The sequence below is a fragment of the Anabas testudineus genome, chromosome 11 (genome assembly GCF_900324465.2).
Source record: "Anabas testudineus chromosome 11, fAnaTes1.2, whole genome shotgun sequence".
NCBI classification, from domain to species: Eukaryota; Metazoa; Chordata; class Actinopteri; order Anabantiformes; family Anabantidae; genus Anabas; species Anabas testudineus.
In genome coordinates, this window is record NC_046620.1 from 4,583,941 (window position 1) to 4,605,475 (window position 21,535).

The 21,535-nt window shown below is 40.1% G+C and overlaps 4 protein-coding genes across 5 annotated transcripts; 3 read left to right on the forward strand and 1 right to left on the reverse strand.

The window, feature by feature from the left end:
• Positions 1-962: 962 nt before the first annotated feature.
• LOC113153309 (ladderlectin-like) lies at positions 963-2,513 on the forward strand. Its single transcript, XM_026346877.1, has 6 exons — positions 963-1,027; positions 1,152-1,226; positions 1,460-1,629; positions 1,765-1,899; positions 2,074-2,185; positions 2,328-2,513. The coding sequence occupies exons 2-6, from the start codon at positions 1,169-1,171 to the stop codon at positions 2,405-2,407; spliced, it is 555 nt and encodes a 184-aa protein (XP_026202662.1). The 5' UTR covers positions 963-1,027; positions 1,152-1,168; the 3' UTR covers positions 2,408-2,513.
• Positions 2,514-5,695: 3,182 nt separating this feature from the next.
• On the forward strand, positions 5,696-7,245 carry LOC113153308 (ladderlectin-like). 2 transcript variants are annotated; one of them, XM_026346875.1, is made up of 6 exons: positions 5,696-5,752; positions 5,892-5,951; positions 6,176-6,345; positions 6,484-6,618; positions 6,793-6,904; positions 7,047-7,245. In XM_026346875.1, exons 2-6 carry the CDS (start codon positions 5,894-5,896, stop codon positions 7,124-7,126), a joined length of 555 nt encoding a protein of 184 aa, XP_026202660.1. In that variant the 5' UTR covers positions 5,696-5,752; positions 5,892-5,893; the 3' UTR covers positions 7,127-7,245. The 2 variants fall into 2 exon arrangements, with proteins under 2 accessions (XP_026202660.1, XP_026202661.1); XM_026346876.1 differs by having other exon boundaries at positions 5,703-5,752; positions 5,877-5,951.
• A 720-nt stretch (positions 7,246-7,965) lies between these two features.
• On the forward strand, positions 7,966-12,837 carry zgc:91910 (uncharacterized protein LOC445276 homolog). The gene is made up of 4 exons (XM_026348864.1): positions 7,966-8,035; positions 9,757-9,907; positions 11,482-11,609; positions 11,770-12,837. The coding sequence occupies exons 2-3, from the start codon at positions 9,773-9,775 to the stop codon at positions 11,575-11,577; spliced, it is 231 nt and encodes a 76-aa protein (XP_026204649.1). The 5' UTR covers positions 7,966-8,035; positions 9,757-9,772; the 3' UTR covers positions 11,578-11,609; positions 11,770-12,837.
• bmp8a (bone morphogenetic protein 8a) lies at positions 12,785-21,375 on the reverse strand. The gene is made up of 7 exons (XM_026348863.1): positions 19,982-21,375; positions 16,078-16,270; positions 15,704-15,855; positions 15,428-15,607; positions 15,162-15,241; positions 14,399-14,509; positions 12,785-13,856 (listed from the first exon to the last, which is right to left on the reverse strand). The coding sequence occupies exons 1-7, from the start codon at positions 20,475-20,477 to the stop codon at positions 13,707-13,709; spliced, it is 1,362 nt and encodes a 453-aa protein (XP_026204648.1). The 5' UTR covers positions 20,478-21,375; the 3' UTR covers positions 12,785-13,706.
• Between the last annotated feature and the right edge of the window lie 160 nt (positions 21,376-21,535).

Genomic DNA, 21,535 nt, shown 5'->3' on the forward strand with positions numbered 1-21,535 from the left:
TGGTGATTGTCAGATTATGATTCTGTCTGCATCACCTTCTGGAGCCTGGGTTCTTAAATTTACAATGTTCAGGATTGTTTTAAGTGAAAGTAATGACATGTTAACATTTTCAGTTTATCGCCACATACTAATCACAATTCATACTATACTATAACTAATAAGACCATGCTTCTGTCTTTATTCCTTGTAAGATGATCAAATCTGCAATGATCAGCGTTTTGAATTAATTCATTTTTTTACAGTGTCTGGGCCAGAGGAGACACAAACAATTATGGAGGGAATTAAAACTGCATTGAGATGAATGTGAATGTCCAGTGGTTTGTTGTTCTATTTGCTTACTTTTGATAAATGTTTCAGGTTGACATCAAAACACTAACGATGGCAAATATGAAACGGCCCTCTCTTGACTCCCACATCTGGAACGATCGATTTCATATCATTTCTGGTTACGAAGAATGTTATGTTGCATTATTTTGATTTGGATGAACCCTGTTAAAACTGACAATAACATTTGTTATCTGTCCTTCATAGAGGCCAGATCCAATAGCATCACGTTTATTTGTTTGAAATGTGACCTTTTTGTTTTACTTGGCTCAGTGCACAGTATTTCTAGTATTTCTGGGTCCACTGACCAACATCACAGCCCATATTTACCCCTGAGTAAATATGAGCATGTACAATACTACACAGAATATTTGGATTGTACATTACCTGACAAAACCTAAGATCCAAACTAAATATTACAGAACAACAACGTTTCATGACAGTTCACATTTTGATTATTGCCTTAACACAGAAAAACAGTTTTTGTACTTTGCTGACAGTAGATTCTGATTCAGATCCATCACTGGAGCCTGAGGATCAGAGTTTATTTGCATGTTAATAAATGACCTGAACCGTCATTGATTTTTAGTTAATGAATTATTAAACAGTGATTTAAAATGAGTTTGTGTCATGTTTTCCTGACATTACTTTTCATTCTCCAGCTTTTAGAATCTGCAGACGTCTGAGAGATTCACTGAAACAGGTGAGACTCACAATCTACACATAGTCACTTTAATTAGGTAGTTTTCAATACAGCACTTCTTTTGCTCTTTGCTACTTTATCAAAGATATTTAAGTTAATTCTCTTGTGTTTACTTCTGTTCTAGTTTATTCTCCTTCAGCAATGGCGACTGCTCTTCTTGTCTCTGTGCTGCTGTGCTTCGCTCTGACTGTTGCAGCAGGTGAGACTGAGAAAATGAAATGTTGGATCAGCTGTTTTTTCACTTTTTAAAGTTTATACTGTTTTAATTACTATGAAACCTGAATTGGCCTTTTAAACTTCACAAATGATTCTGATGGATCATAAAAACCACTTTATCCTGATGAGACCTTTTATGGAGCTAAGAGAGACCTAAACTCTATGAATCATCAATGTGATATGAACAATGCATACGTTTGTTTTCTGCTTGTTCAGAGGATCCAAAGGCACAGACAGCAGAGACGTTTAAGGAAGAGAGTTTTACTGAGTCCACAAGCAGGACGACGCTTGACATTGCGGAGAGAAAATGTTATTCAGGCTGGGTGCAGCGTGACTCCAGATTCTTTCTTTTCGTTAACAGACCTCTAAAGTGGATTGATGCAGAGGTAGAGCAGCTTGACACTGTACTATGTCACATTGGAGCTAAAAGCACAATTATATGTTTATATTAAAAATCATTGTTTTACTTACATTTGTGAATATTTCTATCTATTAACAGCTACTTATTATTTCTTGTACAGAGGTACTGTCAGACCTCCGAGGCCAACCTCGTCTCCATCCACAGCCCAGCAGAGTACGCATTTATTCAGGAACTCATAAAGAATCAAACTGGCACTGACACCGAAGCCTGGATTGGTGGCACAGATGGTGCTGAGGTAAAAAAGTCAGCTGTCAGAGGTTGATCTAAATCCATTCTGTTCTTCAGATAAACAGACTGATGCAAAATGATTCCTGTTATTTAAATGTGTATAAGCTGTAGGGGTTTCAGAGATTTACCACATACTGCTTCATGTCTTAATCTGCAGGTTTCTAATTTCTATGTTTTACAGAACATGCAGTGGTTTTGGAGTGATGGGTCAAGGTTTTTTTACTATGACTGGGCCAAAGGAGAGCCAGACAATTATTTAGGAATTGAAAGCTGCATTAAAATAAACTTCCAAGGTGAAGTACTGTCACATGGTTTGTTGTTTTATTCGCTTGCTTCTGATAAATGTTTCAAGCTGTCATCTGACTCTTAGCAGAAAACAAACTATAGCACGTGTGGAACTGCAACAGTGACGCTCTTCTCTTGATTCCTTGATAGATGAAAACCTCTGGAACGATGAGCCCTGTTGGAACGAGCTTCCCTTCGTCTGTGGAACCAGACCAGTTGGACCATGTTAAATGGATCGTTCCAAAATGTTTCTGTTCAGGAAGAACATCATCATCTGTAATTGATGTGAACCCTGTTAAAACGTCTTCTGTAATCATCATTAATAAAATAAAACACGTCCAGAGATTCCACTCACTGTGTCTTGGTGTATTTATAATCAACAACCCTACACACTGTGTGCTTGGCATTGACAAAGTTTCACTAGTTTCACATCACATTAGTATCTAGGTCCAGCATCCATGGTGGATGTGTGATTGGTTTTTATTTTTCCTGGGGTGAATGAAAGAGCAGCATGAATGGCTTCTTTCAAACCAACTGCTTACTCTGTCCAAAATAAACTTTGTTGTTGAGGCCGTCATGTCCTAGTGTACGAGAAAACACGTATAAGATATAGTTTATTATTTTAAAGAGTGACCAGTATCACCCACGATGCAGTTCAGCTCCCGTCCTCCTGGGGGCGCTGCTCAGGTCATTGTCAGGTTTTAACCGGATGTAACGATCCAGTAAAGTACAAGTCTGTGTGTCTGACCATAACTGCAGCCTGAACAGCCAGAGTTTTAGGATTAGAGCGTCAACAGTACAGATTTTTAGTCAGCAGTACAAACCACTTGAAAGTTTGTAGTATAGTATATTTGATACTATTGTACCATGTCTCCACCTGCTGTTTTCAACTGCAGCCATGTTTGTTTTGAGCCTTTTTTTAAAATAAGACAATGACTCTGATGGGTTTTTTTTTTTTTATTCCACCAGACGTTTCTCTCTCTTTCTTGTTCTCGTGAAAAATGTAAATTAGCCGTTCACATGTTCATTTTCATTATTCAGCTCTCCTCTTTGTTAGGTCCTCTGTGGGACCACCTGACTGTTGTATGAATTCTGTAAGAGTTCTGTTTCCAAATGGTTTTTTCTGTCTGCTTCACATGGTGAATTTAATCACCTAAAATGTTGTGAGTTGCCAGGACTGAGTCATATTTTGTTTAAGCCAAGTCAAAAAACTATTTTATTTATCATTATTACGTTTTCTCACATTTACAATGGAAAATTTATAAAAGCACCATAAAGCTGTAACTGTTTTTGTTCTGCCACCCTTTAAGATGGTAAACTTGAAAGTCTTATTTACACATCTCAAGATTAGAGAAACATTATTCATCTAGAGTGATGTTTGTGGTCTTCATTAATTTGGTTTTTGGACTTCTAACTGGTACAGACGGTTCTTAGACACTACTCTTTAGAAACAGCTGCTTCCTGTTGTGACTAAAAAAAATGATGCATCGGGTGATAATTCCCTGAAAGTGCGTTGTTAGAAGTTACACAAGCTTTGTGAACCACAGTCGTGCTATAAAAACAAGCTGCAGTTATAACACTCACACTTACCTGCAGGTGGCGCAGCTGCTGTAGCAATAATGTCCTTTGCCTGTAGGTGGCAGTATGTGCTTACATGTGCATGTCTCAGAAGAGTTTTTAGGTTTGTGGTCTTAATCTCCAGCTTTTTCACCTGCAGTAAACCCTAAAACCACTGAACTCGGCCTGTCGGCAGCGTAGGTCAAACTCGAATAGCAGATTTCTGTGTTTTCTACTTTCTTATCATTTTGAAACAGAACTCTTGTGTTTGTGTGTTTACATTTTGCAATATATGATTACTGTACAGTATTGACTTAGCAGCAGGTCACTGGCATATTCAGAGTGTTTAGAGTTTGTACTTTCCAGAGCAGCTTTAATATTTTTGGTTCAACACCAGTTAAAAGCTAAACCTTCAAACAGGCCAGATGTGATAACATCAGGTTGATGTTTAAAACTGTCCTATAGCCTCCAAACACTGCTGAGAGATTCACTGACACTGGTAAGACCAGCAGGTTATACTGTATGTGTCTTAAATCAAATACACATGAACCCTAAACAACTATCTTTCAGTATCTATTTTAGATATGGAAAATTATAACCACCACAATCCTAAGAAAAAGTATTTAACAGTGAATTTAGTTCATTCCTTTTCGTTTCAGTGGAGAGTCCAGCAACACTGACTCGGACGGCAGAAAGCATGACAAAGGATACGTGAGTGTGATTGGGGGACTTCAGGTCCAGTTATCACTGGTGCATTTATGGATCCAGATGCTTCAAAGTCTTTTACAAACCAGTGGCCCGGACAGATGCAGAGACAGAGTCACTGCCGTGTGCTTTATCTATCATCAGCACTATTGTAAACTCAGTCTCTGGAACTGTGGTATCTTGATATAAACTAGTGTATCTATCATTATTACATTACTTTTAAAGTATGTTGATGTGAGTTATTTGATCAAAATCACGGTCAATATGCTGCAGTTTGAAAGGTGATTGGTGATTGTCAGATTATGATTCTGTCTGCATCACCTTCTGGAGCCTGGGTTCTTAAATTTACAATGTTCAGGATTGTTTTAAGTGAAAGTAATGACATGTTAACATTTTCAGTTTATCGCCACATACTAATCACAATTCATACTATACTATAACTAATAAGACCATGCTTCTGTCTTTATTCCTTGTAAGATGATCAAATCTGCAATGATCAGTGTTTTCAATTAATTAATTTTTTTACAGTGTCTGGGCCAGAGGAGACACAAACAATTATGGAGGGAATGAAAACTGCATTGAGATGAATGTGAATGTCCAGTGGTTTGTTGTTCTATTTGCTTGCTTTTGATAAATGTTTCAGGTTGACATCAAAACACTAACGATGGCAAATATGAAACGGCCCTCTCTTGACTCCCACATCTGGAACGATCGATTTCATATATTTTCTGGTTACGAAGAATGTTATGTTGCATTATTTTGATTTGGATGAACCCTGTTAAAACTGACAATAACATTTGTTATCTGTCCTTCATAGAGGCCGGATCCAACAGCATCACGTTTATTTGTTTGAAATGTGACCTTTTTGTTTTACTTGGCTCAGTGCACAGTATTTCTAGTATTTCTGGGTCCACTGACCAACATCACAGCCCATATTTACCCCTGAGTAAATATGAGCATGTACAATACTACACAGAATATTTGGATTGTACATTACCTGACAAAACCTAAGATCCAAACTAAATATTACAGAACAACAACGTTTCATGACAGTTCACATTTTGATTATTGCCTTAACACAGAAAAACAGTTTTTGTACTTTGCTGACAGTAGATTCTGATTCAGATCCATCACTGGAGCCTGAGGATCAGAGTTTATTTGCATGTTAATAAATGACCTGAACCGTCATTGATTTTTAGTTAATGAATTATTAAACAGTGATTTTAAATGAGTTTGTGTCATGTTTTCCTGACATTACTTTTCATTCTCCAGCCTTTAGAATCTGCAGACGTCTGAGAGATTCACTGAAACAGGTGAGACTCACAATCTACACATAGTCACTTTAATTAGGTAGTTTTCAATACAGCACTTCTTTTACTCTTTGCTACTTTATCAAAGAAGTACAAGTTAATTCTCTGGTGTTTGTTTCTGTTCTAATTTATTCTCCTTCAGCAATGGCGACTGCTCTTCTTGTCTCTGTGCTGCTGTGCTTCGCTCTGACTGTTGCAGCAGGTGAGACTGAGAAAATGAAATGTTAGATCAGCTGTTTTCCACTTTTTAAAGTTTATACTGTTTGAATTACTATGAAACCTGAATTGAACTTCACAAATGATACTGATGGATCATAAAAACCACTTTATCCTGATGAGACCTTTTATGGAGCTAAGAGAGACGTGAACTCTATGAATCATCAATGTGATATGAACAATGCATACGTTTGTTTTCTTCTTGTTCAGAGGATCCAAAGGCACAGACAGCAGAGATGTTTAAGAAAGACAATTTTACTGAGACTGCAAACAGGACATCGCTTGACAATGCGGAGAGAAAGTGTTGTTCGGGCTGGGTGCAGCGTGACTCCAGATTCTTTCTTTTCGTTAACAGACCTCTAAAGTGGATTGATGCAGAGGTAGAGCAGCTTGACACTGTACTATGTCACATTGGAGCTAAAAGCACAATTATATGTTTATATTAAAAATCATTGTTTTACTTACATTTGTGAATATTTCTATCTATTAACAGCTACTTATCATTATTTCTTATACAGAGGTACTGTCAGGCCTCCAAGGCCAACCTCGTCTCCATCCACAGCCCAGAAGAGTACGCATTCATCCAGAAACTCATAAAGGATCAAACTGGCACTGACACCGAAGCCTGGATTGGTGGCACAGATGGTGCTGAGGTACAAAAGTCAGCTGTCAGAGGTTGATCTAAATCCATTCTGTTCTTCAGACAAACAGACTGATGCAAATTGATTCCTGTTATTTAAATGTGTATAAGCTGTAGGGGTTTCAGAGATTTACCACATACTGCTTCATGTCTTAATCTGCAGGTTTCTAATTTGTATGTTTTACAGAACATGCAGTGGTTTTGGAGTGATGGGTCAAGGTTTTTTTACTATAACTGGGCCACAGGAGAGCCAAACAATTTTGCAGGAATTGAAAGCTGCATTGTCATGAACTTCAAAGGTGAAGTACTGTCACATGGTTTGTTGTTTTATTCGCTTGCTTCTGATAAATGTTTCAAGCTGTCATCTGACTCTTAGCAGAAAACAAACTATAGCATGTGTGGAACTGCAACAGTGACGCTCTTCTCTTGATTCCATGTTAGACAAACACCTCTGGAACGATGAGCCCTGTTGGATTCCGCATCCCTTCGTCTGTGGAACCAGACCAGTTGGACCATGTTAAATGGATCGTTCCTAAATGTTTCTGTTCAGGAAGAACATCATCACCTTTAATTGAAGTGAACCCTGTTAAAACGTCTTCTGTAATCATCATTAATAAAATAAAACAGTCCAGAGATTCCACTCACTGTGTCTTGGTGTATTTATAATCAACAACCCTACACACTGTATGATTGGCATTGACAAAGTGTAATGTTTCACATTCACTTGTGTACATTCGGTGTCCTCTACTTGGAAACTTGCAGAGAGAAAACTCTGTGCAGTGTTTTGAATTTGGTCTGCAGTAACCCTTGGTGTCAGTGCTACATATTGACCTTTAAGTCCTTCTATCACGCTGTGAGATCCACTGAAACAGGTGAGACTTCCATTGTTGTAGCAGGTGAGATTAATCAACATTCAATACAACTTTCAGCTGTTTTACACTAATTGACTTGAATCATTATGAAAATAAGGTAAACCTGAATGAACCTGCTAAACTGCACTATTAAGGTTCATAATTTTAAACTTTTCAAATTATACTAATTGAAGTTAGAACACATTTTATTGTGATAGAATTGTGCTTATCTGCATCGAGTGTTGGATGTTTTTATAGTAGAGTTTTTTTATATTAACGTTTGGGAAGAACGTTTTCGTTATTTTCCTCTAATCGTCATTTGGAAAATAAAGCAGTCCAGTCCATTATGTATTCATAATGAAACAACTGTAAACATGTTTGGTCTTAATAAAAAAAAGATGTCGAAACCTGAGCAATAACAAACCCACGATGCAGTTCAGCTCCCGTCCTCCTGGGGGCGCCGCTCAGGTCTTTGCCAGGTTTTAACCGGATGTGACGATTAAAACCTTCTTCGTTTCCTCTGCCATTAAAAAAAAAAAGACAAACGACAAAGAGCGAAGAGAGAGTCACATCTGGAAGGTAAATGCGTTTAAAAATGAAAATATACGTCATTATTCAACGGAAACCACCCTATTTGCTGCTAGCTGACGTTTAATTGAATCGGAAAATGCTTTTGTTTTACTCTAACAAGTATGTTCTGAGTAGTAACTCGGTGTCACATGTAATCTTAGCTTCCGTAGCTAGCTTAGCTAACTGTGCTAGCAAGGCGGCTCCGGTTCTGAAGGAGCCCAAAGCTCGGGAGTAGATCCTGATGGAGGTAAAGTCTGTAAATAGATGTCTGCGCGTACTTTAATCTGAACCAGCCATCACACCCACTAGTCGCTTTTAAGGTATCTAATCCCGACATAACCTTGTTATGTTTGCCTACTCTTAGCTTCGGGAGGCAGCTAACAGTTAGCGTCTGACGATAGGCCTGTTTAAGGTTGATGTCAGTTTTTAAAAACCAGGTTGTTTTAAGCGGTTTAAACTGTAAAATAACCTCAGATATGTGAAAGTGTCGGCGTCAGGACATTCAACCAAGCACTATTAATCAATAAGAAATAAGCCACACAGCATATGCAGACCTAAAGACTTTAAACATTGATTAAATGTCCCCGGAACTTTTTATCGAGTGCTGCGTTCAATTTACAAATATCTAATGTCTGTTGTCTTAGTCTATGTTCCTTTATGAAAGCTTTAAAAGCGATTTTTAGCTCAAATTGGCTCGAAAAGTTCTCATGTAATATTCATATGAACCTTTTAAATATTTTAGATAACTGGACAGTATATTTATCTGCTGCTTGCCTTTAAGGTTAATACAATTATATTACTGCTGTTTACAGCTGGTACAAAGCCATTTAATCTCTACAGGTTTTTTATTAATATTTTTCATACTTTAGCTGCAGTAGGATAGTGACTAGTGTTATTAATGATACTTTATTGACTTTACTTAATTGCTTTATTTTACTAGGTGATTTAAAAATGTCTTTTTTAATGTCTTGTGTAATATAAGTTATTTAGTTATAATACTTAAAAGCTGTTTAGACATAATGTCTTTTCTGGTATTTATTGCTTGCTACAGTTTGATTGTTTACAGTCTGTTGATACTGTACTGCAGCGAGCAGTCTCCTGTATATCAGTACATTAGTACATTAACCAGCTACTGGTATTTTAAGTTTTATGTTATATTTGAACAGGTCACCTCAGAACCAAAGCCTCCTGTCTTCTGAGTCTAACCCTACATTTAACAAAGGCGTTGGGATTTTCTCTTGTGCAGATTATTAGTGAGGTCTAGAAGTCAGGACTCTGTTCTGCACAGTCATGTTTTTTCTTGCTTAACATTTAATTGTCTGTTGTGACATTATGATTATTTGAAAACTAATCTTCATCTGGTTGTGTTTTGGTTGAGATTGTTAATGTTGTCACAGATGTGTTACAGGAAGAAACCAGCACGCACAGATACTTTTAGTTTCTTTTTATTTGTATTTTAGGGCATTTTTAAACTTTCATCACAGACAGGAAAAAGGGAAGACAGGAAATGAGCATGAGAAATGAGTTTATACCCCTTCATATTTAGTGTATTATCCCAATATTGACATATTAAGATATTGAGTCAGAAGTGATACCTAGTTATTGAGTTCTTTCTAGACTGACAGGAAAAATACATCAAACCTGACTTTTATATTTTCATATCTTTATTGTTTTTTCTTTCTTTATTGTAGCTTTGATTGAAAACCTTTATTTCTCTTTTATTCTTGCAGGTCGAAGCTGAGGGCCATGGCTCGTGGGCAGCAGAAGATTCAATCCCAGCAAAAGAACGCCAAGAAGGCAGCAGAGAAGAAGAAATCTCAGGGTGCTGACCAGAAGACTGCCGCTAAAGCCGCTCTGGTCCACACTTGTCCCGTCTGCCGGGTGAGTACAACACTGCTGCAGGATGTAACCACCATTATAATACCGATCACATTTAGTTGTAGCCTAAAGCCAATCCACGTGGGAATCTAGCTTGATACCAATGGAAGAGTGCTTTACACTTACTGTAGTATCCAAATCGAATCTGAATCCAGTTCAACATCCACTTATTGTATCTCTTTGAAACCTTATAACACAATCGTCACAGAGGTGCAAATTTGACTCCTAGCATTTAAATTTGTCCAACTATGTTTTCAGTTGTAATTTCACCCATGTTAACGATGAGTGTGTTTCTGTATTTCCTGACCCCAATAGAGGGCAATGTCTTCTCTAGATAAACCACCGGCTGATCTCATATCAGCTTTAACAATTAGAATCTCGCTGTTTGAAGCGAGTAGTTTTGGACACCTAGGTGCACCAGAGTCATTTGACTGTTGATCCTCTGCTGTTTTAAATACTTGATTTAACTGAGCATCTTTGGCACACAGCATTTGTTTGATGAATGTACCTCAGTTTTCTTATTTTAAAGTTGTAGCAACAGGTTGTAAACAGTAACTTGGTCTAGATTCAACACTATTTTCATCCTATAGATGTCTTTAGTTTTATTTAATCAGAAATTTGGTAACAAGTTCACTAAGCCTGTCAAATAGACAAATACAGGACTTGGTTGGACAAAAAGTAAGAAGTGTATAGATAGTTTAAAGGTCGTATTTATATATATTTTATGAATACTTTATTGATCCTCTTGGGGAAGTTTCCTCTTGATCCAAGCTTTTTACATTTATTCAATAATCTCAGTGTTTTCTTTCTGTTAACCATAGTAAATGTTTAATGTTAGAGATTTTAAAAGAGATGAGTTACGTATTCCAGTTTCCTCCCACAATCCTAATACATAGAGTTAAATGAGCAGATGTGAGTGTGGATGGTTTCTGTGTCAGTCTGAGGGCAATCAGCTACTTATTTATCCGAGGTACAACTTTCACACATTGACAGCTGGAATTGACTCTGGCAGCCCAGTGATCCATAAGCAGATGATGACAATAATGTTGGCAATGAAGAACGAGCTCTTTCTTCAGAGTAAAATATCTTTATTTATGAAAACAAGTGCACCTGAAAATAAATGTAAGTGTAGATAGTTTGTTACTAATTCATTCTGTCACTCATGGCCACTGTAGTGGAGAAAGAACTCACTTTTTCTTAAGTTATGCTAGTGTTTGTCTGTGTGTTAGAAAGATGTGACATATATAACTGTGCTCATTTGCACACATATTTCCCATTATTAGTAAAGAGATTTACAGAGATTTTATTGGCCAATCCAGACTTGGACATCTTACTGTGCTGAAGGGCTGTAGGGTACATTACCTGAAGGTGAACGTGTTGTTGCATAGTTATAGAACACAGTCTAACAATAGTTGCAGTGTGAGGTTGAGCATGCGCTTTTCTTCAGTCACCAAAAATAACAACAAGTTCTTCATTTAACATGTGAGACTGTGGATAAATAGATACTAAGACTTGTTGCTCAGCAGTGTTTTTTTTTTTCACAAAATAAAATTAACTTGATTTTCTTATATTTCCAGACACAGATGCCTGATCCCAAGACCTTCAAACAGCACTTTGAAAGCAAACATCCCAAGTCCCCCATGCCTCCTGAGCTGGCAGATGTTCAGGCATAAAGGACTGCTGACTGGATCGGACCTGATTCTGGGTAAGTCAGACTGAAAAGGATTCTACTCTACTCTTAGGCTGCTGATTTATAAAACGTCTTGTAGTGACCCCAAAATACCCGGGGTCAGTAGCAGCTGATCACACATTAAAAACTGGACTGGTAGTAAACATGTCACTAAACAACAAACTGTTGCTTACAGATACACAATGACCACGGACTAAATGTTGAATCACGGCGCCTGAAGTATGTTGATGACGAACACTGGGACCCGTCAGTATTCACATGGACAACGGGTTGGAAGGAGGGAGGGGGAGGCTGTATATGTAGATGTATGTTTGCTAAAGAGAAAACAATAACGATGGAGCAGTAGTACACCAGCACCCCAGTTTTTATATTTATTGTATAGAACTACCTTGCTTTTCCAATTCAATGCAGAACCAGCAAGATGCAAACACTGAAAATGATCTTGTGACTAATGACGGGGACATTTAATAAGTCTGAAATAGCTACAAGTGAGACTTAGACTGTCAGCTGGAGGATAATATGGCACATGCAAAGCTCCCTACAGGTTTCCTCCCTCATGGCACTGCTGTTGGGTTAAAACTATGTAACTCCATTAACAGTAAAAGTCTGTGCAGGATGTAGCCACAGCCATCAGTACTTGCCCTCCATAGAAGATCAGACCATTGGCTTCTTAAAATGACAAAAGTCCTATTGTAATTTCAGAGTTTCAAGTGTGTTGGTGTTAAAATGCAGGCTATTAGTTCCTCAGACTATTTTTGGAGAGACATGGTTGTTGTCCGGTAAGAGACAGACTCTACAGCTTTGCCTCCTCTGTGCTGCTGCTCCACACTTTACAACAGTACCTCACGTTAAACCACACGCAAGTCTCAAATGTTCTTATTTTAATGTCGTCCTCCTCGGACAGGTTTCCAGAAATAGTCTTGGCAGTAACATCATCTTTGTCTCACCTCAGATATACACCAGGACATGATCTGTTGGGAAAACCAAGCGCTACCTTTTTCCTTTAACCCCACTAACAAACGTGCAGCTCTGAGCTCAGCGGTGATTTCAGCTGTAGTTTGATCAAAGTAGCCCCAAGGACTGAGAATCAAAGAATTTAGTTTAGCAACTGCCAAAATGACTAATCCCTGTCCTTTTTGGTTCTTCATATATTCAGGCAAAAAAACATATTGATGATTTCACTGTATTTCTTTTTTTTTTTTTTTTACCCTTTTGAATAAATTGAACAGTGTATTTAATGTCACCAGACTTGTAGCTTATTCTGTGTTAAATGTGATTTCATTTGAATTACTCTAGTGTTGTTGGTTTGTTGACGTAGCCTGTGTGTGTATCCACAGATAAAATGACAAAAGCTGAGCGTTAACTACAAAACTATTTTACACCAAGGTCCAGTCGAAACGTACACAGGTATTTTTAAAAACAGATGTAGGATTTGTTTGTACTCTGTTTTTAAAAATCCCTGTGTGGACAGGTTTTGAATTCAATAAGAGTAATCCAAATTTTACAGGTTGATTGATCTAATCTAATCTACCAGACTTCTTTAGTCCTTTTACCACTATCATAAGCCAAGATGGTGATAATTTTATTTTTACATATATAGAATACAGTTCAATAGTCTCTTCATATAAATGTTTGCAGCAGCAGTTTGTTAATTTCTTTGTGAAAATACAAATCAGGCATCACTAATGGCGTCTTCCACCATCCAATATCATTTGCCTTTTTCCAAAAGTGTATGTAACAAGCGGAGGTTAGTCTAGTAGAGTTGAAATTAAACACTTGACAACTGGAAACTAGTTCATCAATACACAGTTAAATGTTCCCAGTGCATGCTGGGAAAATGTGCTAACATCCAACTTACTCTCATAAATATTGACCTGTATAAAGCTTAAAATATTTATCATTATGAACACAAAGCCCCACAGTGAACTCTGAACTTAACCCAGACTTACGTTTGATATACATGGGTGGTGTTAATGTTGTGGCTGATCCCACCAGGTTGCCTGTGTTTCTGCAGAGTTCGAGTCTGGAAAACAAAATCGTCCAGGTAAATGTTTTGGTTATAAATTGGACCTTTATGGGCGTCCGGGCCACTCGGTGGAACCTGTGCGACTCTCATAGGCACCCACAGGTCTTAACCACCATGTTACGATGTTTTTTAAGGATGACGTTGTTGTTGTCGTCATAGAAGAGGACGGAGATGGGGCTGAGCTTGGTCGGGGCGCAACACGCCTTAGGAACCTCGTCAGGCTTCAGGAGGTGAACCTGCGGAACAGAGTGAAATAGTGTTTACATTTACTATGAAGGAAAGTCTGTATTCTGCTTTAACCGAGTAAACGCCCTGTTTTCAAGTAATAAGTATGAGCTCATTCTGCAGACGGTCAGTTTGTTAGGTACAGTTAACAACAGTGAATCCAAGTGATACTGATGCTGGTTGTGCCTCATTTGTTTCATTAAGGCTGAACTGAATAAACATTTCTCTGTAGAACACAGTGCAGCAGTTGTCACACAGTTAAACGAGCAACTCTCTAAAACAAACAAAAACTCAACTTTATCACATGGATGAAGGAGCTGAAATAAAATCATTATTTAAAACTAAGTATAGATCTACTAACTGTAAAAGTCGGATATAGTGAGTGAAAATATAAATTGTTACTCATGAATATTTCCAGCAGGGGGTGCTAGAGTTTAATTATCACGATCGAGATGCTGCAAATATAACATGATCACTGTTCTAAAGCCTTCACATAGAAAGTTTAACTTCCACATCCTAATGATTTCATATAGTGTGTCACTGTTGTACTGACCACTTGCTGGATGAGGGCGTGGTTGGTGGCGTTCATACAGGAGCCCAGAGGATAAAAACACTCTCCATCACAGTAGTAGGCAGAGTATCCAGTGGGAGCCAGAACCCAGTCCTGATCAGAGCGACAGAAACACGTTTGTGATTCAGGGCAAAAGGTGGGGAATCATCAAAAGCTGTTACATGATGTATAAAGAAGTAATAATACTGCAGTTACTGCACGGCTCTGAGTGACAGATGTTATTTTAAAGAACAAACATGTCTCCTGTTACTTATTCCAACTCTATACCAGTGTAGCTGTTTCTTGATGAATGCAGCTTCCTCTAATGAGTGTTTGATTAAGTCAGGCCGTAGCGTGCAATTCAACACTAATGCAAGACTCCAGGTTCATTCTAATGAATTTTATGTTTGAAGTGGTTCCCATGGTTTTCATCCTGAACAAGTTACACACTGGTGTAATAAATAGTTCAAACAGAGAGAACAGAGTTGTTCTCATCTGCCAAGACCAGCAATTTAGAACAAATTACTCTTAGGTATGAATAAAATTTATTAGTAGTCAAACTTATAAGTGAATTTTGACTGAAATGTAATAGAAATACTTAGATATATAATATACAGCATAAACTACATAACAAACAGCTAAATGAACAATTTTAGTGCGTCTTTCTGTCCAGTATCAGCCCCTTCGTGGCAATTTTAGAGTTGCTGATTATGTTAAAGTCTGTAAAATAAATCACGAATCAGAGTTTGTCAAATTCAGAACTGACCTTCCATCCCAGGTCGCTGAAGCTGACGTACAGTTCATGTTTCTTACATGGTTGTCCTCCGTTGTTAGTCGGAGTCTGATCTGAACAGGGGAGACAAAATGAAACGTTATATTGAGATCAAACTGTTGAATTTATGTGATTTTGTATATAACATTTATCCAAACATTCACTTCAGAATACATTTTAGCTGAGCCTAAGAAGTTCAAGGACACATTGTGCACAGAAGCAACATTAAAGCATCAAATTCACAGCGCCTGGAACCTCACTATGGATGCTGGGGAGGGGGAGGTCATATTTGGGTTTCTTCTTGCGGGGGTTCGGCCTGACAGCACGCGGCGGCCGACACGGGACCTGACTCTCCCTGAAGAAAGTCACCATGAAGGGCTGTTTGGAGCGAGGACCCCTGCGACCCACCAGCCCGATCCAGGCTGCAGACAGGGAGCGATCTGGAAGTAGAACAGCACAGTGAGCTGCCATGAACAGTAACGCTAGCTACAAACCACTTAAATTAAGTTTATGATGGCTGAGGGCTGCACACCCACCTTCCTCAGTCTCCACATAAAGCCGTATGCCCAGGTTGCTGCGAGGGTGGAGGAGCCAGTGGTTGGAGGCCGTGGTGACGTCGAAGGCCAGCCAGCCCTCCTGTCCTGCAGGCACAGACTGCATGTCCAGCAGCACCAGCTCTGCTCCCTCTCTGAGGGTAAAGAAAATATGTGAACATGAAATAACAACATGCAAATCCTTCACTTTTACCTCTGAAGTCTTCATATTTCAGTATGTTTACTAGATGACTGAAGTACAACAAGGGTAAACACACCTGATTAAAGTGATAATAAAGTGGAGACAGTTACAGATCATCAGTTCACGACAATATAGGAAACATCTGATCACAAGTAGAACTCAGTATAAACTGAACCTGTGTCTGTTCTCTCGTTTGATCTCGTAGACAGAGATGTGCAGCGTCCGGTTTGCCCTCTGACCAATCGTCAGCGTCTTATAGATGCGAAACTCTGCCGCGGTCACCGTCTCGCCCTGGGGGAGCGGAGTCAGGTCAAAGCGAAACTCCTTCCAGTACGGACGAGGCTGCAGGAGGTCACGCTCCTGCTCCACTGCAGAGAGGCAGAGTTCAGCATTTCACACCGTTAGCAGAGCTTCATATGTTCAGGATGAGAAGAGGGCAAACATGGTGAACACAGGCGAGTTCGTGTTTCGTACTTCAACGTGAGGGTTTAAGCCAACAAACTGATCAATGTTCAGATTTATGAGAAATGAAAGGAATTTAAACTCTGAAGCCAACATCTGTGCTTTGGATGTTCTACAATGTGAGAATTGTCTGGATCTTTAAACAATTCATGGTGTTAAACTGATTATGTTTAAGATTTGGAGGAAGTGTTTGGGTAAAGGAAGGAACAAACGCTCTGGGAAGACGAGGAATAACACTCCCTACTCTTTTACACTTATAGATAGATTGACGCAACCAATGAAAAAAGAGAAACAAGGTCCAGGATGTGCTCAACCGAACTTCATTCAAACAAACAAACAAAGTCCACCCACCGAAATCTGCAGGAATGTTTCGTGCATTTATTTCAAGCCTCCATGTTTCAGCTGTGCAGTAGTGTCTTTGTTCACAGTGAGAGTCAATCAACCTATGACCAACAGGTGTGCTGCACGGACACCTACAAACAGAGGTGGCTCCACATCTGCCTTTCTAAAAACCCCACAGGAAACTCTGTCCCACAAAAGACATTAAACCTTAATCTGTGATAAACGACAATAAATATGATCACTTCTGTAAGACGCTAAAATTAAACATCAGGTAAACAGTCAGTTAGTAATAATTCATATTCATACTTTGCTCTTACTAGTACTGTACTTGAGTAAATTCACTACCACCACTGTCAAACAGCTCAGCACTGATTTAACTTGCAGATGGAAAGTAAAAACATCCACAAACACATTCTTAATTTACTGCAGGTTTTAACCCAAGAGAAGCACAAAAAAAACTTCACTGCGACTGAAACAGACGTCCACATAAAGAACAATATGTAAATGACACACACACCCTCCTACGCCAAAGCTAAACATGAGACTGAAACACCGGAGCAGTGTGTGTCCTTGTGGAACCCTGCAGGGACACGAAACAGCTCTGGTCATTGGGGTTTGGCACTCGCACACACACACACACACACAGTGACTCCATGGTAAATAGAGATACTAAGGACAGGACACCCCTGATGGGCTGGGCGTGCTCATATCAGCACACACACACACACACATTGCAGTAATTAGAGACACTTAGTGCCCTGAACCGCAGCAGCTGCTCAGCACACACACCACTAATTGCAGCCCTGCCTGGTATTTTTAGAGTCGCTGCCTCCATAGCAGTATTTTCATCTCGCTTCGGACGGTTTGCGTCTTTTTTCAGTGTGTGTGTGAGTGTGTGTGTGTGAGTGGGGCCTTTAATTCTAACCAGCTGTGTGTTCCCATTACATATGTGTAGGAACACACACCCATGCCTGTTTGATTCAACTCATATGAACTACACACTTTGATTAGTCATTCTCAGAGAAACTAAATCTATCTGCTGTGGATCAGGTGAAACTTTGAACTGCAGCAGCTTCGTGGAAAATACAGAAACTACAATATGTCGAGGGATCTGTGTTGCATGCAGCAGTGTTTGCAAATACACGATTAGCCTGCAGTTATTACTTTGTGCTCGGTGTGATGAGTCCAGCTGTGCTTTTTGTGTCCATCTGATGAGGTTTCACTGTCAAATAAAAGCTTCACCACTGATGGGGAAACACTAGCGTGCGCTGTGGGGCTCTATTAAAGGCATGAGTCAGTTCTGAGTCACCTTTGTTTACAAGGGAGGAGGATGAAATGCTGTGTTTTTGCAGCGTTGACTGATAAATTTCAGGGTGCATTTCATTCTCCAAAACACGGCAGACGGGGAAGCCTTTAATTTGATGCAACTTCATTAAAGACCCCGCGCAGAGAGAGAGGATTGATGTTTCCCACAGTGAAGCAGACACAGATCAGCGTATCGTTCCAGAAGAGCTGCAGGAAGGAAGCCATCGAGACGAGGATGTTTAATTTTTATGCTCTGACAGATAGGCATCAGTGGACCTGATAGAAGCACAAACACTCACACAGTGTCTGGGTGACAGAGTTTAACAATAGTTAGAGATGTAGCTGACCGACAGGTTTGTTTTCAAAATCAAATGTGTAAAATAACACAAGTGGTTTATTATCATGTAAGACAGTGGTTCCCAAACTCACCCCACCACCAGCCCGCCTTGTTTTCCAGGTATCCTGCATATACAGTAAGATACCATCTCAGATGAGGGTGGAGTAGTGATTTAAAGTGAACACACCTGATCCAGGTAATCAGCAGGGGGTAGGCTAGGGATCAAAACCAACAGCGCACTAAACCCTCCTGTTGTACCTCAGGCCCCAGAGATCCAGTCGAACGTCGGAGCAGCGGATTTAGGAATTCTGGGTTGAAATGGAAAGCTACCAACAGAGCTGAGCTGTATGTCCACTGGTTCTAATCCTCTCTGTGCGGCTAAATGTTTGTGGAAATTTTCAAAGGAACTTAAACAGTAGCTCCAACATGTCACTGTCAGTGTCGGTGTCATCAAGTTCACACACTGTATAATTTCATCCTCTCAAGTTTACGTTCAGTAGCCAAACCGCAAAGTGAAAAACTGCACTGTCATTTGGAGCTGATGATAAAAAGGTTCTATTTAACGGTGAAGATGAAGAAGATCAAGGTTTCCGTCATGTCTGAATGTTAATTAGCTCAGAGATGTGAAACTGGAAGAGACTGGTTCTGTGCACAGGTGACAAAACCACCTCACAGCACCTGTGAAGCTGCAAAGTCAGTTTTCATCCTTACTAGTGACAAGTGAATGTAAATTAGCATGTGTATAAATCACTGGAACATTTTAATTTAACGTCTCTTTAAAACTAAAACGTGACGTCTTTACACCGATGTACAGATGAAACCAGGTCACGATGAAAGAAAAGCTTCAGTTCACTTTAAAAAACACGTAGTGGTTCTGAAACGTCACTGCTGCCTGAAGCTGAAGTGGTTTGGTGGCATATTAAACACAAAGGGTCACGAAGGATGAATAAACAAATCCTCTTTTACTTTTCCACTCTGACCATTTGAACTCTGAGGTCACACTGCTTGTTTCAAATGTGTTTAGTTATAAACGGATTATTTTCTATTTTGTGTGATTGTGTCAAACTGACAACACTTCTACAGGTGAACCAGCAGCATATATTAGATGTTATATATATGTTATATATTCAACAGTGGTTGTGAATCTGCTTCAGTATTTTAGGATTTTATCTGTTGTTTATTGAGCTCTCAGGTGCTGATGAGTGGATCTTTGTTCCATACGTACAGAGCCAGACTAGATACTGCAGCGACTTCCTTTTCTAGTCTTAATTCTGAGCTAAGCTGTCATCTCGCTGGCTCCAGCTTCCAATTCAAGCCCAAGTTGTCAAACTAACCCTTCACATGTGCTTACTTTTATTTTTGCTGCTGTTATTGTTTTTAATCACCACATCATCTGTCTGACAGTCTGAAGGACCTTGTTTTAATTTACTTAATATACTTAATTTCCCTCGATGCATTCTGAGTCTCTGTAGACTAAATAAATATTAAGCCTCTCACAATTCGTGCTACAGTAATTTCAGACTTTTTTCTTCTTCTGTCTCAGGATTTTTCAATCCGCCTGTTATCAGCCGTCTCCATCAAGTTGATGAACTTCATCTACTTCCTAGTTAAAGCCTGGAGGCTGAGGACTCACCCAGGTTGACGAAGCTCATCACAGTGTCGGCCTCACTGACCACTGTCCCCAGAGGCGGTGTGTGCGTGCTGAGGGTCGGCAGCGCTGCGTGGTTGACGTGAACTGCTGCGAACTTCCCCATACCATGTCCGTTTACAACTATTTCGTTCCCTTCATCCTCCCCATCTGCTGACATGGCGTGGTAGAGATCCAGCATGAAGAGCGGAGCAGAAGATGGAGGTCTCAGCGGCGGGTGGGGTCTGGGTCTCCCGGGCAGACCCAAGATGGACAGAATCTCCTTCTGCATCTCCTTCTTCTCGCGGCCACTGAGCCGCTTGAAGCTGGAATGGACCACGGCCTCCGCTTGCTGGCTCCACAGGGAGAGAACGAGCAGGAGGAGCAGGGTCCTGAGGTGGAGGAGAGGCTGATGGGGTCTGGAGGTGCATCTGGTCTGTTGCAGGGAGAAGAGGCCGCTGCTGCAAAGACAAGAGAAGCTGTAGGAGACGACTGAGGCCATGGCTGCTCCTTACTCCGGTTTCTTCTTCTCTGCTGCCAAATCAGAGTTTTACTCCCAAATAATCTGCTGCACAAGTCGCCCGACTTGTGATTCAGGTTATCTCTCGTCCAGCGTTTCCAGTCTGGCAACCACAGCGTCTCCTACTTGCTCCAGTTTGTCTCCAGACTGTCTCTCAGGACAAATACAGCGTTGTTTTGTGCCTGATGTGTTTAGAAGAGAGCTGGCTCTGGACGAGACGTGTTTACCGCCTTAAATCGCCTCTGTTTATCTCTCCCTCCCCCCTTTTGCTTTGCTCTCCCTCTTCTACCTTCTCTAATCCTGAGGATATAAAACTCCTCACCCTCTGATCGCTCTCACCTCCACAGATAAGAGTGAGACCATATCCACAACACTGACAAACAGTTCCTCTTCCTCCTGTGGACGATTTGGAAACTTGGAAGAGGATGCAAAGTAATTTCAGTGATGAGCAGGTGCCTCAGAAATTGGACTGAAATTTGAGAGCTGTGTCATTAGATATGCTCCAAGTTTGTTTGACCTCAGGAGGAACTAAAGAAGGTCACACCTGCAGTGAGTCAGCGTTCAACCAGCTACCTCACGAGAACCTGTGGAGCCTTCACTACTGGGAGCTTTTATCCAGTCACCCTTGAGTACTTACTCATCCATTCAAGGCAGCTCCCCACCCACACGTCTCTGGGGTTCCAGATGTCTTTCGTAATCCAATTTATAAAAGCAGTAACTCCAGGAAATTGTTTCCTGATTGTAATCCTTAAGAGAGGCGAGAGGCTTCTTCTGAAATCTGCAGCAGCTCAGAGCAGCGGCGGTGTGTGTGTGTTTCTCCTGTACGAAGCTTACAGAGAGCAACAGTTGTTCCTAACCAGGAGGGAGTTTCCCTGCCAGCGTCCGCCTCTCCTCCTCCTCCTCTTCCAAGTCTTTAAACTTCTCTCTCCTGCTTGCATCTCATCATCATCACCACCCCTCCCAGTGGTCTCTTTGGGAGACCTCATCTCTCTCCCTCTTCCCTCCACCCATCTATCTTTTCATCTTCTCATGACTGCTTC

Coding starts and splice junctions, on each gene's coding strand:
- LOC113153309 (XM_026346877.1), top strand. CDS start 1,169: ATGGCGACTGCTCTTCTTGTCTCTGTGCTGCTGTGCTTCGCTCTGACT. Junction 1,227..1,459: donor CGCTCTGACTGTTGCAGCAG/GTGAGACTGAGA, acceptor CTGCTTGTTCAG/AGGATCCAAAGGCACAGACA. Junction 1,630..1,764: donor TAAAGTGGATTGATGCAGAG/GTAGAGCAGCTT, acceptor TTTCTTGTACAG/AGGTACTGTCAGACCTCCGA.
- LOC113153308 (XM_026346875.1), top strand. CDS start 5,894: ATGGCGACTGCTCTTCTTGTCTCTGTGCTGCTGTGCTTCGCTCTGACT. Junction 5,952..6,175: donor CGCTCTGACTGTTGCAGCAG/GTGAGACTGAGA, acceptor CTTCTTGTTCAG/AGGATCCAAAGGCACAGACA. Junction 6,346..6,483: donor TAAAGTGGATTGATGCAGAG/GTAGAGCAGCTT, acceptor TTTCTTATACAG/AGGTACTGTCAGGCCTCCAA.
- zgc:91910 (XM_026348864.1), top strand. CDS start 9,773: ATGGCTCGTGGGCAGCAGAAGATTCAATCCCAGCAAAAGAACGCCAAG. Junction 9,908..11,481: donor ACACTTGTCCCGTCTGCCGG/GTGAGTACAACA, acceptor TTATATTTCCAG/ACACAGATGCCTGATCCCAA.
- bmp8a (XM_026348863.1), bottom strand. CDS start 20,477: ATGGCCTCAGTCGTCTCCTACAGCTTCTCTTGTCTTTGCAGCAGCGGC. Junction 15,856..16,077: donor AAACGAGAGAACAGACACAG/GTTCAGTTTATA, acceptor CTTTACCCTCAG/AGAGGGAGCAGAGCTGGTGC. Junction 15,242..15,427: donor CCCCCTCCCCAGCATCCATA/GTGAGGTTCCAG, acceptor TCCCCTGTTCAG/ATCAGACTCCGACTAACAAC.